This window comes from Rana temporaria, chromosome 2, assembly GCF_905171775.1.
Source record: "Rana temporaria chromosome 2, aRanTem1.1, whole genome shotgun sequence".
NCBI lineage: Eukaryota > Metazoa > Chordata > Amphibia > Anura > Ranidae > Rana > Rana temporaria.
Window position 1 is genome coordinate 257,884,466 of NC_053490.1, and position 18,340 is coordinate 257,902,805.

The following is an 18,340-nucleotide window of genomic DNA, read 5'->3' on the forward strand; positions in this document are numbered from 1 at the left end:
CTGATGCCATAGGGTCTTTCAGCTAGCTTTTTGAGCTGCAGGCAGTCTCCCATTACTAACAGTGTACCTATTAGTTTTTGTTTACTACTGCCTTTCACTGCTTTGGGACATCCTGACAGTTATTCACTTTCTGTGTTACTCAATAGACAAAAATCAATAGGATCTTTGTATTCGATTTTGATACCCTTAAATTCGTTTTTATTTTTGGATTCCATTGGGGGACACAGGTCCCATTCCTCTATTTTTATGATCAAGCTTTTGGTACTGCTTTGCTAACACACTGAGGCATGTTGCTATCATCCTGGTTTGGCTTACAGCAGGGGTAGGCAACCTTTGAGAGGGGAGATCGACTATGACAACATGAAACAGAGCAAAGATCATTGGGGTGCCATGCCCCCTTTTTTGTTAAGGAGTTAACTAGCATGCCATCAGAGGTTAGTATAAGTAAGTTACCATAAGTTACACGGCGCAATTGCTTACTTGCTCCGGTGTAACGAGTGCTCCTGATTCAGGAACCTCGTTACACCGACTGCAGCCTAAAATCTGCGCGGCATAAGGCACTTATGCCTCGCAGATTTTAGGCTGCATTCTTGTGCTTGCCGCTAGGGGGCGCTCCCATTGTGATCAGCGTGTAGTATGCAAATTGCATACTTCCACTGATTCACAAGCTTGCGCGGTCCCCGCGCAAGCCAGGTACGGAGTTTCCGTACGGCAAACTTTGCCGCAATGCACGTCGGGAAAGTTTCCCGACGGAGCATGCGCTGTACGCTCGGCGCGGAAGCGTGCCTAATTTAAATGATTCCCGGCGGGATCATTTAACTTGCGCGCGCTTACGCCGGGCAAATTTTCCGGCGCGCCCTCGCAGTTCACGGAGCTACTGCTTCGTGAATCGAGGGCAGCGCAAAATATTTGCGGGGGCGCAGGGCAAAATCGTTGCCCTGCTCCCCCGCAAATATAGCGCAAGCTATGCTGAATCTGGGCCAGTGCCTAGAAATCGATAAGCTGCCAACACTCCACTAGACAATATAGTGCAAAAAAAACATGTAAACAAATTAGTGTTGCACTCAAAATGGTGAATATAAAAGTAAATGAATAAACATAAAAGGTGAATGCCAATTCAACAGTGAACATAAGTGAATAAACAACCCATATATATAAGTAAAAAAAAATGATAAAAAAAGTCCAAATTCATGTGGAGACACCAAGAGGCAGCTAATCCGAAGAAAAAACGACCATAGAAAGCCTCTCCTGACGTATACAGGGAAATTAATAAAATATTGATCCCAAAAAAGGCAGTAGAAAGTGATAAGGTTGGCACACTTACCAGAAGACGATGGACGCACGTATTATATAGCAGGTGTGTCAAACAGGCATTGGTGAGGATGAACCTCAACTAAATCCACCGCAGGAGGACACTATAAGCAGGCTAGGTCACATCAGATATACCCCAAAGAAGCCCGGTAGCAAGACACAGACTCCAAAGCTTGCGGTGAACCTTATCAAATGGTGCAATGCTCCATGATGTGCATGAAAAAAAGAGAACTGCACATAGTGCAATACCATTTGGTATTTATTGTAAAAAAAGCGATATACACTTACAAAAATTCTGGATAAACAAGCTTGTAACATTATTATTTATTATACAGGATTTATATGGCACCAACAGTTTGCGCAGTGCTGAAGAAGGCAGACGTTACAATTTGGTACAAGAGGAATCAGAGGGCCCTGCTCGCTAGAGCTTACTATCTAGGAGGGAGGGTCAATTGATACAAAAGTTAATAGCCGTGGGGATGAACTGATGGAGAAAGTAAAACAGTGTATTAGAAGCAGCATAAGCTTCTTAAAAAAAAGGGTTTTCAGGGATCGTTTAAATATGGATAGATTAGGGGACAGTCAGACAGATTGGGGTAGGGAGTTCCAAAGGATAGGAGAAGCTCTGTAGAAATCCTGTAGGCGAGCATGGGAGGAAGTGACAAGGGAGCTAGAGAGCAGGGGGTCTTGGGAGAGAGCGGCTTGGATGGAATTTTGAGATTAGGTTAGTGAGGTAGCTGGGGGCAGAGTTGCGGACGGCTTTGTAAATTATTGTTAGTACTTTGAATTGTATTAGTTTGGTGAGTGGAACCCAGTTCAGGGATTGGCAGAGAGGGGTAGATGACACTGAACGATTGGTAAGGTGGATGAGTCTTGCAGCAGCATTCATTATGGATTGTATGTAAAGGTAATCCAATGAGGAGTGAGTTGCAGTAGTCGAGACGAGAGATGACCAGGGAGTGAATTAGAAGCTTGGTGGTGTCATTAGTTAAACAGGGGCGTATTATGGAAATTTTGCGGAGGCTAAGGCGGCACGATTTGGACAGGGATTGGATGTGGGCCTGATGGGTGACAGTCGTGGAATCATTGCATACTTACCTACATGTTACAAGCTTGTTTATCTGGAATTTTTGTAAGTGTAAACCCTTTTTTTTTTACAATATACCAAACGGTATTACACTATGTGCAGTTCTCTTTTTTTCATGCACATCATGGATCATTGCACCATTTGATGCGGTTCATTGCAAGTTTTGGAGTCTGTGTCTTGTTACCGGGAACCATTGGGGTATATTGCATGGGACCTATCCTGCTTACAGTGTCTTCCTGTGGTGGATTTTGTTGAGGTTCATCATCAACCATGCCTATTTGACACACCTGCTATATAGCACGTGTGTCCATCATCTTCTGGTAAGCGTGCCAACCTTATCACTTTCTACTGCACTTTTTGGAATCAATATTTTATCAATTTCCCTGTACATATCAAGAGAGACTTTCTATGGTAGTTTATTCTTCGGATTAAAGCAGGGGTTCACCCAAAAATCAACTTTCTGTCACTAGATCCAGCATACTGCTGACATCTGCAGTATGCTGGATTTTTTTTTTTTTCTTTGTACTTATCATTTTAACGGTTTTTCTTCTCCGGCACCGAGCGGCGTATCCTTCCGGTTATAGGCGTTCCTAAATCAAGCGCAGTTGATTGTCTGGCTTGGATAGCGCGTCACACCTTCTGAAAATAGCCGACGTGACTCTCGGCAATTTACGGCGCCTGCGCACTCAGCTCTACACGGCAGGCGCCGTAAGCAGCCGAGAGTCACGTTGGCTATTTCCGGATGGCGTGACGCGCTATCCAAGCCTGTCAATCAACTGTGCTTGATTTAGGAACGCCCATTCCCAGAAGGATTCCCCGCTCGGAGCCGGAGAAGACATACTGCTAAAACGATAAGTACAAAAAAAAAAAACAGCATACTGCAGATGTCAGCAGTATGCTGGATCTAGTGACAGAAAGTGGATTTTTGGGTGAACCTCCGCTTTAACCGCCTCTTGTGGCTTCTGTTTAAACTGCAACTGTTATGGTGCTGCACATGTGATCAGTTATGACACAAGCCATTTGATGGTTTGACAGTTTGGTTGAGGACACAAGTAAACTGACAATTAGCAATCCCAGCATTCCAGGAATGTAACTGTTTTTTGAAACTGTTAAATCAATGGGTTTAGTTCCACTTGACTGATTTACTGCTGTTTGGGGGCTCTGGGATTCAGGAAAATGGCAGCCTCAAGCAAGTTGTTATGGGTAAAGTTCTGCTTCAAAGGAGAAGAAAGAAATGCAGTTTAAAATGTAACTAGAGGCTAGCTAGACCCATCATTTTAACGGTTTCTCAAAATGGTTACATTCAAGGCATGTCGTGAATGAGAACCTTTACAGCTGCTTGTTCTCTAAACTGAACTGTCAAACAATGAAATGGCTGGGGCCAAAAATGATCACATGTGCAGCACCATGGCCACTGCATATCAGACAGAGGCTAAGATGGTAGCTTTCTATGCTGTAAAGCAGAGGTAGGCAACCTGTGGCACTCCAGCTGTTGCAGAACTACAATTGTAACTGCCAGCCCCATCATGCCTCTGGAATTAATTGTAACTGCCACCATGCAATGCCTCACGGGTAATGTAGTTCCACAACAGCTGGAGCGCCACAGGTTGCCTACCCCTGCTGTAAAGGATATGATGGATTAGTATTAAACTCAAAAACAAAAATGTAATATATTGCAGCTTACCAATCTTCAGCTGAAAGTAGAGGGAATAAAAAACCTGATAATCCTGTCAGTAACATACAGTGCCTACCGCCGAGAATGTGTTTTTAGCACGACGGCATCGCGCTGATTCTCGGCGACAGGGTGCCGACATCTCGCACTCACTGGAATAGTAAAAGCACATCCCAGCAAGTGCGTCATAGAAGCGACGGGAGATCCGACTTGGATTCCCACCAATTCTACACGTGTGCGGCGTTTGTTATGAATCCTGAGGGGGAAGTCCCCGCCGGATTTTAAATAAAAATCCGGCATGGGTTCCCCCCTCAGGAGCATACCGGGCCCTTAGGTCTGGTATGGGTTGTAAGGAGACCCCCTTACGCCGAAAAAACGGCGTAGGGGGTCCCCCTACAATCCATACCAGACCCGTATCCAAAGCACGCTACCCGGCCGGCCAGGAAAGGAGTGGGGACGAGCGAGCGCCCCCCCCCCCCTCCTGAGCCGTACCAGGCTGCATGCCCTCAACATGGGGGGGTTGGATGCTCTGGGGCAGGGGGGCGCACTGCGGGGCCCCCCTACCCCAGAGCACCGTGTCCCCATGTTGATGAGGACAGGGCCCCTTCCCGACAACCCTGGCCGTTGGTTGTCGGGGTATGCGGGCGGGAGGCTTATCGGAATCTGGGAGCCCCCTTTAATAAGGGGGCCCCCAGATACCGGCCCCCCACCCTAAGTGAATGGATATAGGGTACATTGTACCCCTACCCATTCACCTGGAGGAAACATGTTAAAGTTAATAAACACGACAAAAGGGTTTTTAAAATAATTTATTAGTCTGCTCCGGAGGCACCCCCTGTCTTCTTTAGCTCTTTTCACCAGGGGGGGCTTCTTCTTTGACGTCTTCGGGTGGGGGTCGCTCTTCTTCGCCGCCGTTTGGTTCTCTTCCACCGCCGGGGGGGTCGCTTTTATAAAAGCGCCCACCCCCCGGCGGGTTTCCTCCGACGTCTTCGGCGGGGGGTGGTGTGCTTCTCAGGGGGGGGCTTCTTCTTTCCGCTATCCGGGGGGGGTCTTCTCCGCACTCCGGGGGGTCTTCTCCACTCTCCGGGGGGTCTTCTTCTATGTTCGCCGCTCTCCGCTGTTGACTCGGCGCACCCCGGTTCTTCCTCCCGCTGTCCGGTGCCTTCTCCTTTAGCGCTGAACGTCGTCTTCTTCTTCCGTGCTGTGACGTCTTCTTCTACTTCCGTGCTGTGACGTCTATAAAATAGGGTAGGTACCAGAGCATGATGGGACTGTGAGGCCTATATAAGTCCGATGCAAGCCGCGCACATGTCATTGCAGCGAGAGGAGGCGACGTGTCAACATCGGGAGAAGAGAAGAAGAAGACGTCACAGCACAGAAGAAGAAGACGTCACAGCACGGAAGAAGAAGAAGACGTTCAGCGCTGAAGGAGAAGGCACCGGACAGCGGGAGGAAGAACCTGGGTGCGCCGAGTCAACAGCGGAGAACATAGAAGAAGACCCCCGGAGAGTGGAGAAGACCCCCCGGATAGCGGAAGAAGAATCCCCCCCCTGAGAAGCACACCACCCCCGCCGAAGATGTCGGAGGAAACCCGCCGGGGGGTGGGCGCTTTTATAAAAGCGACCCCCCCCGGCGGTGGAAGAGAACCAGACGGCGGCGAAGAAGAGCGACCCCCACCCAAAGACGTCAAAGAAGAAGCCCCCCCTGGTGAAAAGAGCTAAAGAAGACAGGGGGTGCCTCCGGAGCAGACTAATAAATTATTTTAAAAACCCTTTTGTCGTGTTTATTAACTTTAACATGTTTCCTCCAGGTGAATGGGTAGGGGTACAATGTACCCCATATCCATTCACTTAGGGTGGGGGGCCGGTATCTGGGGGCCCCCTTATTAAAGGGGGCTCCCAGATTCCGATAAGCCTCCCGCCCGCATACCCCGACAACCAACGGCCAGGGTTGTCGGGAAGGGGCCCTGTCCTCATCAACATGGGGACAGGGTGCTCTGGGGTGGGGGGGCCCCGCAGTGCGCCCCCCTGCCCCAGAGCACCCAACCCCCCCATGTTGAGGGCATGCAGCCTGGTACGGCTCAGAAGGGGGGGGCGCTCGCTCGTCCCCACTCCTTTCCTGGCCGGCCGGGTAGCGTGCTTTGGATACGGGTCTGGTATGGATTGTAGGGGAACCCCCTACGCCGTTTTTTCGGCATAAGGGGGTCTCCTTACAACCCATACCAGACCTAAGGGCCCGGTATGCTCCTGAGGGGGGAACCCATGCCGGATTTTTATTTAAAATCTGGCGGGGACTTCCCCCTCAGGATTCATAACAAACGCCGCACACGTGTAGAATTGGTGGGAATCCAAGTCGGATCTCCCGTCGCTTCTATGACTGCTTTGTTTCCATCGCGGCAAGCCAGCTCGGCGCTGGCTCCCGCGATGGGGCTCGTAGGTGCTCAATCTCGCCGAGAAAGGGAGCGAGATTGACACAATATCGCAGTCACCCACTGTACTTAGAATCACTCTATGATGAGCAATGGAGTCACTCTAAGAATCACTCTAAGACGCCAGCACTGTCTGAAGAGAGTAATGTTAGACAGACTAGTAGATTTAAATGGGCTTTATATAACTAACTAACAAATTAAAGTCTAACTCCTTTTCTCTGAAGTTCATTGATGGACACAGCAACTTAAATCTTGACCTTAGGGTTATATCGCCACCTTAAGGAGAGGACTAGGCAGAACATGCAAAAAAACTCCACCCAAACAACCAGAGCTCCTCAACAGAGGAGTTGCAACCTCAAACAGCCGCCTGCAAAACCTTGCAGCCGAAGGAAGCATCCGCAGATGCACTCCCATCAACCTTGTAAAAATGTATAAGGTGTTAACAGACCACTAGGTCGCCGCCTTACACACCTGGGAAACGGACGATTGATGTTGGAAAGCCCAGGAGGCACCAATTGCCCGGGTCGAATGCGCCGTGACAGGAAAAGGAGGTGCCCGCCCTTTTAGGGCATAAGCCTGTATCACGACCTGTTAAATCCACGTGAAATGGTGGCCGACGAGACCGCCAGGCCCTCCTTTGGACCAGTTACCGACACAGTGAGTCCATCCTCCGAAACGGAGCCATAGCGGACAGATACACCGGCAGAGCCTGGACCATGTCCAAGGAATGCAAAGCAACCTCCTTGGGATGCGACGGCCGAGGACACAAGGATGGAAGTACAATGTTCTCATTTAGATGAAACGCCGAAACAACCGTAGGAAGAAATAAAGGCTGCGGGCATAGCACCGCCTTATCCCTGTAGAGTATCAGGTAGGGAGACTTGCAAGACAAGGCCGCCAACTCAGAAACCCTCCTGGCAGATGTAATAGCCACAAGAAAGGCCTTCTGAGAGAGTGTTAATAAGGGGATCTCCCTAATGTTTTCAAACTGCAGTTTTTGAAGTACCGAGAGCACCAGATTCAAATCCCACGGAGGCAGCGGTGGCTGAACCAGAGGGGCCACATGTCAAACCCCTTCCACAAAAGTACTCACCAATGAATGAGCCGCAGAGGGTCGCTGAAAAAAGACAATGCGTCCGCCCAGGGATCTTTGGACCTGGCCACAAACCTCAATACTTTCGATTGAGTCGAGAAGCTAGGAGATCCATGTCTGGCATGCCCCATCTCAGGCAAAGGAGTCAAAATACATCCGAATGTAGCAACCATTTCCCCTGGTCCAGCATCTGACGACTTAGGTATTCCGCTTGCCAGTTTTCTACGCCCAGAATGTACACAGCCGATAGAGCCGTCACACACTGCTCCGCCCACCGCAGGATGCAAGCGACCTCCAATGCTGCAGCCGAGCTCCTCCTTGATGGTTGGCATACGCCACCGCCGTGGCGTTGTCCGACTGGATTCTGACTGGGCGTCCCTGCAGCCTCTGTGACCATGTGGAGAGGCACCGCCTGATCGCCCTGAGTTCCAACACATTGATCGGCAGGTGGGAGTCCAGCAACCCTGTGCCGACTCCCCCACAACCGGTCAGGCGGCATCTGTCGTGATCACCGTCCAATGAAAAGGAAGGAACGACCTCCCAGACTGAGGAACCGGAGACGAGGTGGCTCACGCGAATTTGATAATCCAGAGACAACGGAGACTTGTCTCATTTGGACAGAATCTCCATTTGCAAGACTTGAGTGTGAAATTGAGCATATGGTACCGCCTCGAAAGTGGCCACCCACCATGAAACCCAGGACTCGCATGCAAAAGCGCAGTGACGGCCACCTGCGGGACGCCAACAACTTCACCGCAGCCTGAAGAGTATGCAGATTGTATGAAGGGAGAAAAATCTCGCCTCTGAGGAATCCAGAATCAAGCCCAGGTACTCCAGGCGTTTAGCCGGCACTAACACCGACTTCTGGAGGTTCAGTACCCAACCGAACTCCTGGAGAGCCTAACTGGCGATCGCCAAAACCTCCTCCAATTCTGAGGCGGAAGCTGCTCTCAGAAGGAGGTGTTCCAGGTAGCCCACGATTGCGATTCCTCTCTGTCTCAGCAAGGCCAGAATCGGGGGAAAGCACCTTGGTAAAAACCCTTGGTGTCGATGCTAGGCCAAAAGGGAGAGCTACAAATTGGTAGTGCTCGTCCCTGACCGCAAACCGCAGAAACCTCGGATGCCTGAGGCCCTGCACAGACGAGCGGACAATCCGATGAAAACGGTCCGCCGGACCGTTTTCATCGGACATGTCCGCTCGGAGATTTCGGTCTGATGGTTGTACACACCATCAAACCGAAATCCGCGCGGACAGAAAGCGCAGTGACGTGGCCGCGCCGTCGCCGCGACGACCCTGGAAGGTCAATGCTTCCACGCATGCGTCGAATCACTTCGATGCATGCGAGGGATGGCGGCCCAGCGGACATGTCTGGTAAGTCGTACAGACGACCGAACATGTCCGACGGACAGGCTTCCAGCGGACATGTTTCTTAGCATGCTAAGAAACATTTGTCCGCTGGAAACCTGTCCGATCCGCCGGACATTTGTCCGGTCGGCCGTACACACGACCGAACATGTCTGCTGAAACTGGTCAGCGGACCAGTTTCAGCAGACATCTTCGGTCGTGTGTACAAGGCCTGACGCATATGGGGACATGTAAGAATGCGTCCTTGATGTCCAAGGACGCCAGAAAATCCCCCGGATGGAGTGCAGCGACCACAGAGCGAACTGATTCCATCCTGAACCTTTGTACTTTTACAAGCAGTTAAGGGCCTTGAGATCCAGGATTGGACGGACCCCATCTTTCTTTGGGACCACAAACAGATTGAAGTAGAATCCCTGAAACCTTTCCGGTGACGGCACAGGTACTATCACCTCACACCTCAGCAGGTCATGCCCTGCCCTAAACAGGGCATCCCCGACGCGCCGGAAGAAGATGAAGGGAAAAAACCTGTTTGGCAGACAATAAAGAAACTATCTTGTATCCTGATGACACCACTTTGAAAACCCACTGGTCGGAAAGGAGGGAGGTCCACAGAGCTGCAAACTCCCAAAGGCAACCCCCCCCACCCGAGAGTAGGGTGGGGGAAAACCTTCATGCAGCCATAGATTTGCTCGCAGACTTGCGAAACCAGGGACGCTTCTGTCCCTCATCGGGCACCTTGTTGACCTGCGGACCCTGGCGGACGAAAGAACCGCTTCTGAGCGGAAAAGGAGGGCCCTGGCCTACAGCGTGGCTTCTTACCTTTTCTGGATTGTGGCAGCAACGTGCTCTTTCCTCCAGTAACATTCTTAATAATGTCATCCAGCGAGGTTCCAAATAGCCTCTCCCCCTGGAAGGGCAAATCTGCCAGAGCCTTCTTAGATGTCTGGTCCGCAGACCAGCATTTTAGCCAAATCAGGCAACGTAACACCACATCAGATACTGAGGCTCTAGAAAGCAAGGGGGCCATATCTAATGCCGCATCGCAGACATACTTAAGGCCATGCACCGACTGGTCTGCCAGTTCCACGCAGACCGGGGAAGCCTGTTGCTTTTCCAACTCACGGTGCAACAATTTTGCCCATTCAGTAAGCGTCTGTGACACCAGGGCTGTGGCCATTACTGGCTGCAATGCTGACCCCACCACCATGAAATGGACCGGGCGACCGCCTCGGCCCTCCTATCGATGGGGTCTTTAAAAGCCGGGGTCCCCTCCACCGGAATTGTGGTTACCTTATTTAACCTGGAGACCGGGGGGTCTACAACCAGGGTTGATGTCCATTTTTTCAGGAAACTCTCCTCAAAGGGGTAACGCACCGCCATACGTTTGGGACCGAAAAAGCCTGCTGTGGCCATTTCCATTCTTTGCAAATAAACTTATCAAAGTAAGTTAGGTAGGGAAACGCCGTGCGGGGCGCTTGTGGGATCCAAAAGGGGCCGACACCTCTGTAGATGTCCCCGCCGTATCCTCCATCTTTAGGGTATCCCACACCGCTGTGATAAGTGCTCCTACAAGCGCCCTTTCCTGCGCTAACCTGGACACGGAGTCATCCTCACTGTCCGAATGGTCCTGGTCCGCATCCTCTGAAACTTCAGAACAGGAACTGTTTGCCAAAGCAAGGCCCGAGTCTGAATCAGAGCTTTCCCCCTGCGCCCGCACGCCGCTTCCACCCTGGCAACAAGGGACTCCAGGACTGCCAACAAAGCGTCCATAGGCACCGCAGGTGCAGGGGAACCGGTTGCCACCACAGGGATGTCTGGAGAAGAAGCGCCAGCTTCTCGCGCCATGCTGACCCACCCTCGCCTGACACCCGTTAGGGACCGCAGGCCAGTTACACCAAAGGTCCACCCTTCTAGCTGCCACAGACTGAGGGGTCCCCCGCAGTACTCACCACCCAGGCCCGGGTACTGCGCTGTGCTGTCCGCTCTCCCTCACGAGGTGTGCTGTACCGTTCCAGAAGGATAACCAGTGCTAGAGGCAAAAACAAGCTGACACTATAAGAAAATCGGCACCGGCCGCCTCAGCAAGAAAAAACCCTGAGGGCTCCGGAAATGTGGCCACCGGACTTCCTGACTAAGGCTACAGGAAAATGGCTGCCGGACTTCCTGACTAAGGCTACAGGAAAATGGCAGCCACACTTCCTGACTAAAGCTACAAGAAAATAGCGCGACCACGCTGCTCCGCGCGTTGGTCTCTCACAATGTGCACACCAAAACACCCCACTATGCCCAAAAATAGGGAAGAGAACAGCGAACCCCAACACCCAGCGTAGCCCCCTCACCAGACACAGAGCCCCCGGAAGACCCCCGTTCAGTTGTGCAGCGGCCCAAGCATGAGGAGGAGGGAAAGGACGGGGAGAGAAGAGGAGAATGAGAGACCCCCAATTCGACCTCCCAGGGAATGCCCAGCTGCTCCGTCCTGCCGAGACAGGCAGAACCATACTTACCTCTCCTATGGGGACTGCTGGATGCATTCTGCAGACAGACCCATCACCCGAGCGGTACGGGGTGGCTGTCGGCCACGGCACTGTGACACAAACAGCAGTAGCCCGGTCATATGTGTGCCCCGGATCAGACCGGGCATGTCGTGGCCGACCCAGCGCGTAGCTAAGGCCTGCTCACGCTAAGGCTGTTTATAGTAGATCACAGGAATCAAAAAGCAGAAAAAATCTCCAGGACCAATGGTCCCCAGCGGCAGCCAGGTCCTTCTCCTACACTAGGCAGAAAAAACTGAGATGCTGGATGCAGTGTGAGGGGTTATAGCCAGTAGGACCGCCCCCTGGGCGTCATTGGTCAGTTTTGTTGTTTTTACATGTTCTGCTTAGTCCTCTCCTGAAGGTGGTGATATAACCCTAAGGTCAAGATTTAAGTTGCTGTGTCCATCAATGAACTTCAGAGAAAAGGATTTTTTGGTGAGTAAATAAAGGTTAACTAAATTTAACTAAATGAAAAAAAGCTGAACATTGGTAAAGCGGAACTAAAGGCAGAGATACTAACCTTTCTAACAAATCCTCAAGAGCCAGCATCTTCTCCTGTGTGCTCTTTTCCACGCCTCTTCATTGGCCGATGCGTGATGAGGTCACTACTGCTCATGTGCAGGAGCTAACCCAGCACACAGGATTATGTTAGCTGCTGTAAACAGAGCGGTGTGTATGCAGCTCAGCTTAAGTTTCGGGGATCGCTGTGATTAGACAGGTAGGTGTAGTTCAATGCAGAAGAGATATTTGATAAAAAACTAAGGGCCAGATTCACGTAGAGCGGCGCAAATTTAGTTTGTCTTAACGTATGTCAGTTAAGTTAAGGCGGCTGAATTTTGTGACGTAAGTGCCGTATCCACAGAGCATTTGCGCCCAAATGTGCGCCAGCGTAACGTAAATACAGAGGCGTAAGGCGGGGTTATTGCAAGTGGGAAGGAAGTGGGCGTGCTCCATTGAAATGAGCCGTGACCCCATGCAAATGAAGGGCCGGCCGTAATGCGCATGCGCGCACAAACCTGCACCTTACTGGGCATGCTCAGAACTCGGGCCGGCGCAATCAGTGAGATAGGAAAAAGGCCAAGCAGACTTAGTGAGATACGCCCTGTGTATAAATAGCCCCACACAATCTGTTCCCCTTTCCTAAAGTTGCTTTTGCTCTGTTGTCTGTTGGTGTTTGTTGGTGAGTGTAGTATTGTTAGATTAAAGATTTATTGTAGTAGGAGGTTGTAGTAGCTGTGTGTTTTTTTCTGAATGTTTTTTCTGTTTGTTTTTTCTGTGTTTGTTTTTGAATTTGTATTAACTGTCTGCTTGTGTTTGATTTTGGTGTCTTGTGTTTGCGGTTTGATTTTTGTGTGTGTTTGTTCTGTGTCTTTTGGTGTGTGTTTGTTCTGTGTGTATTTGTGTTTGTTGTGTTTGTTTTTTGTGTGCGTTTGGTGCTGAGTGTTGGGTGAGATGGCACCAAAGAGACGCAAGTTGAACTTTTCGGTGAGAGAAAAGCAAATACTTGCCAGGGCCATCACCCGATTTGGGCGATATTTACATGGCCCTGAGAGCCGGGACACCCCCCGGCCAGGAAGAAGGCGATCATCCAGGAGATTACGGATCAGATCAATGCGGAGGGGGGGGAGACGAGGACCACCAGTGGGATAGCTAAGAAGATCAATGATCTCAGGAGCCTGGTCCGTGACAAGATGGCCAAGATAAATGCCCATGCCACGGGCACTGGCGGAGGACCACCCTGCTCCGTCAGGCTGACTGAGGAGGAGTGGGCAGTGGCCCGGTGCTTCCACAGACAACAAGTGGTGGGCCTGCCTGGCTTTGAATCCGAGGAGGGCGTGAGGACAGGTAATATTTTTTTTTATTTAAATCTGGTGAGTAGCATGTGTGGGTGGGGGAAGGGAATATGTGCCAAGTGTGTGGATCCTCCAACCTGTGTATGTTTTGTGTCATCCACAGATGGCCAGGAGATTGCTGGGCCATCAGGCCAGTCTGCAACAACCCCCGGACAACAGACTGCAGAAGAGCCCCAAGAAGGGCAGGAGTCCTCAGGGGAGGGGAGTGGCCACACCTCACATCATGAGGAGGTTGAGGGGGAGGAGGATGGGGATGATCGGATGGACCTTGCCAGGGAAATCCTTTTGACTTTGGATGTGGTTCCCCCTGAGGCTACCCCTGTGGCTGGCAGCAGGCAGGCCTCCATCAGGGGGTAGCCCCTCCCACTCCTCCCCCAACAGGGCTCCCGCCCCAAGGGTCTCTCTCTCCCCTCCTCCCAGGCCACAAGCCTCAGCTGCAGGCAGGAAGGCTACCCAGAAGACCAGGGGGGTGGCCGAGGTTCTGCCGGCCAATCTGCGGAGGGACCAGGCCCGGCAGACCCAACATCTGGGTCAGGTCACACGGACTTTGGCCCAGATGCAGGACAGCCTGGGCTCAATTAAGGACTCGGTCAGTGATGTGGGCACAAACTCCTTGGCGGTCATAACATGCATTTGTGACCTGCAGACCGCCACAGCAGGCGTGTCCCTGGAGGTGAGTGCCCTGACCCAGGCTGTCCACGCAAACACCCAGGCTGTCCAGGCCAATACGGCTGCCCTCACTGTGGGTCTGACCAGGATCGCCGTGGCCTTGGAGGGCAGGCCAGCAGGAGGACAGTCACCAGGGGAGGCTCCTCCTTCCCCTGCTCCCCCCCCATGAGTCTCCCCTGGTTGGCCGTGGCTGTGGCCGGCCCAGGCGTAGCTCACGCCGCCGCCATTAATTTTGGTTGTACTTTTGTTTTTTTATTTTTTAAATTATACTGTGATTATGATTTGGTTTATGTGTGTGAATGATGTATGAATGTGGGGGTGACATTCCTGATGGAAAAAGGGTGTCACCCTCAGTTTTGGTGGATTAGGGATCCCCAGGACCAGGGAGAAGTGATCCCAGGTCCATGTGAATGTTGTATGAATGCACAGTGACATAATTGGAGCCGTGGCGTTGCTGCTCCCTAGTACCATCGTGGGGGTACTTGGGTCTAATCCAATTCGATGAGGATGTGATGTGTCTGTGCTAGGGACGACAGTGGGTGTGCATGCATGCATTCTCATTGTGCCATGATTAACGTGTGGGTTTACTGTGCAAAGATGCATTCTGCGAGGCGTCTCCTGGCTGCTGTTCCCTCAGAAGAGGGGGTACCCTCGGTTACTAAAGTCACTAGTATAGCTATGAGCATGGATGCCCCTGGCATGTTGGCATAAAGATTGTTGTCCTGCAAGTGTGTGTGCTCAGCTCTTCCCTAACGGTGTTGCTTTAGCTGACATTTACACGGCTGGTGTAAAGTTAGGGCAGCTTTTATAAGGTGTAATTTTACACCGTGAAACTAGCAGATGCGCACAGGGCGTAGCCTACGCCGCACAAGCGTACTTTTGTGGATCGCCCTATCTCCTTCATTTGCATATTAGCATAGAAATTCTATGGTGTGTCTAGAGCATGGGTGCTCAACCTGTGGCTCTCCAGCTGTTGCAAAACTACAATTCCCATAATGCCTCAGCCTTTGGGAGACATGCTTGTACCTGTCAGCGGCTTGCAATGCCTCATGGGAATTGTAGTTCCGCAACAGCTGGAGAGCCACAGGTTGAGCACCCATGGTCTAGAGTATTTTGCGCTTCAAGATGCGCCGGTGTAATCGTTTTACGTCGGACGGAAAAATCTGGTTTTCAGGCGTATTTCGTTTTGAGGATCAGGCGCAAAGATACGTGCGGCACATTTTTCAATTATGCCGCGCATCTGTAGATACGTCGGCGTAAGTGCTTTGTGAATCTGACCCTAAAAGCCTGCCTGCTTACAGTGAGTTGCAGTAGAACTTAAGTTCCACTTTTATATGGTTTGTCTCAACCCTCCAACTTTTTCTTTTGCTACACAGCTTGGTCTGGTAAAAGAAGTTAAAAATATACAATGCTTTGTAAATGCTATTGACAGACTGCATAATATATGTCATTTTGAGTTTGTCTTTAGTATCACTTTAAGTATTGTTCTACTGTGTATGAAAGGTTGAGAATGTTTTTTGGCCATATACTTACTGCAGGTGGAATAATTTCTGTTACGGTAGCACAGGATTCCTCATCTACTGGAGAAGGGCATCTTCTAGCTAGAAAAAAAAAAGAAAAAAAAAGGCTTTTGTCATAAACTGTGTACATTCTGTACAAACTATCAGGTTGTGTAAAAATGATTTTACTGAAGTTATGCTCTTCCCTGTTCCTACTCTATATTGTTCTTATCCTTCTACATGGCACTGTATACTAAATTCATGCAAGATAGTTTTTCCCTATGCAGCAATGCCAAAGTTAAAGGGTCACTAAAGGAAAAAACATTTTTTGCTGAAATGACTGTTTACAGGGTATAGAAACATAAAAGTTAACTGATTCCTTTTAAAAATTATTAAAAATAGATTAAATTCAATCATATGTGCCTTTAGTTTCACTTTCGGTTTTAAAGGTACATACATGAAGTTCCGGGTGAGAGGTGAGTCGGGAAGACTCACAGAACAAAAACAAACAAATCCAGGGCAGTGTTTTGTTTTTAAAATTAATCTGATTGGTTCTGTTAAGTTTTAGACACACAGTAATGACAGCTTAGACCTACAGTGAAAAGCTCCCAGTACGATAATTATAAGGAAAAAGACAACCAGGAAGTGTGGAGATCACAGCAGAATTACAGCTACTTCAAAGCAAAAACGAACAATGAGGACATGAAACCAGTACTGCAGTAAGGTAAAGGAAGCTATTTAGTGACCCTTTAAATAAAGAAAAAATATTCATCCTATTTTGCTACATCTGATCATCAGTATACTACCTAGATAGTAAAACAAGAAACAAGCATAAGCTCATAAACTAAATGCTTTCAAGAGTAAAAACCCATATTCCAGGTTCTTAAGGAACATTGCATCTATGTACACTGTGTTCAGTTGCTACAGGGAAATTGTGGGCTGTGGGCCATGGGCCGAAAGGGGCCCTTTTGCTTGCCTGCATGCGGCCCTTTGGCCACTGTTCCTCATACCGATACAAGGCACTATTCCCTTCACAGACAACAATGATGGGGTTCATTCCTTCCACTGACACAAATCATGGGGCACAATTCCTCCCACTGACATTAATGGTGGGACATTTTTCCTTCCACTGACCAATGATGGGGTACTATTTCTTCTACTGACATCAGCGATGGGACACTGAATCTTCCACCGACACCAACGATGGGGCACCACTCCTCCCAATGACACCAACAATAGGGTGCCATTCCTCCTACTCAACCCACCGATGAGGCATCATTCCTCCCACTGACACCAATGACGGGGCACTAATCCTCCCACTGACACCAACGATGGGGCACTATTCCTTCTACTGACCACAGGATCACAGAGATACAATGTCGTATCAGGAGATACACCGTCGTATCTCTTTTGTGAATCTGGCCCAAAATTTGCGTCCTTTTCTTCCCACAAATAGAGCTTTCTTTTGATGGTATTTGATTGCCTCTGTGATTTTTATTTTTGGCGATATAAAAAGGGAAAAAAAAGAAAATTTAGAAAAAAAAAATGATTTTTTCTACTTGTTGTTATAAGAAAAATCTAATAAACTCAATTTTAGTCATACATTTAGGCCAAAATGTATTCAGCCACATGTCTTTAGTAAAAAAAATGTCAATAAGCGTATATTTATTGGTTTTTGCAAAAGTTATAGCGTCTACAAACGAGGGTAAATTTCCTGGAATTTACACAGCTTTTAATTTATGACTGCCTATCTCATTTCTTGAGGTGCTAAAATAGCAGGGCAGTACAAACCCCCCCCCCCCAAATAACCCCATTTTGGAAAGTAGACATCCCAAGGAAATTGCTGAGAGGCATGTTAAGCCCATTGAATATTTTTTTTGTGCCAAGTGATTGAATGACAAAAAAAATAAATGTTTTTATTTTTTCAATTTTCAAAACTTTGTGAAAAAAAGCGAGATCTGCAAAATACTCACCATACCTCACAGAAAATAGCTTGGGGTGTCTACTTTCCAAACTTGGGTCATTTGGGGGGGGGGGGGGGGGTTTGTGCCATCTGGGCATTCCATGGCCTCCGAAACTGTGATAGGCAGTGAGGAGTGAAATCAAAAATGTACACCCTTAGAAAGCCTGAAGGCGGTGCTTGGTTTTTGGTGTCCCATACGCGGCTAGGCTCCCAAAAAGTCTCACACGCGCGGTATCCCCTTACTCACGAGAAGCAACAGAATGTATTTTGGGGTGTAATTCCACATATGCCCATGGCATGTTTGAGCAAAATATCATTTAGTGAGAACTTTGCGCAAAAAAAAAAATTGTCCTGGCATTTTATGCACAACATTTAGAAGCTTATGTCACACATCACCCACTCTTCTAACCACTTGAAGACAAAGCCCTTTCTGACACTTTTTGTTAGTTTTTTTGCAAGAAAGTTGAACCCCCAAACATTATATATTTTTTTTAAAGCAAAGGCTCTACAAAATTGTGGGTGTTGCATTATTTTTTACACACAGTATTTGCGCAGCGATTTTTCAAACGCATTTTTTGGGGAAAAATACACTTTTTTTTTATTTTAATGCACTAAAACACACTATATTGCCCAAATTATTGATGAAAAAAAAGATGATCTTAGGCCGAGTACATGGATGCCAAACACGACATACTTTAAAATTTACTGCTAAAATGACTGCCCTCGATCTGACCTTTGAGGTATTATCGCAAAGGTCAGATCGAGGGCAGTCATTTTAGCAGTAAATTTTAAAGTATGTCGTGTTTGGCATCCATGTACTCGGCCTAAGATCATCTTTTTTTTTCATGCATGGTGCAATTGTTGT

At 49.1% G+C, this 18,340-nt stretch overlaps 1 protein-coding gene across 5 annotated transcripts in view; it reads right to left on the reverse strand.

Moving 5' to 3' along the window:
• Positions 1 to 18,340, reverse strand: part of TEX14 (testis expressed 14, intercellular bridge forming factor) — a 639,745-nt gene that overhangs the window by 193,989 nt on the left and 427,416 nt on the right. For all 5 annotated transcript variants that reach the window (XM_040336821.1, XM_040336817.1, XM_040336820.1 and 2 more), the window contains one exon: positions 15,547 to 15,614. In XM_040336821.1, coding sequence (XP_040192755.1) covers positions 15,547 to 15,614 — 68 coding nt within the window. The remainder of the gene's footprint in view (positions 1 to 15,546; positions 15,615 to 18,340) is intronic.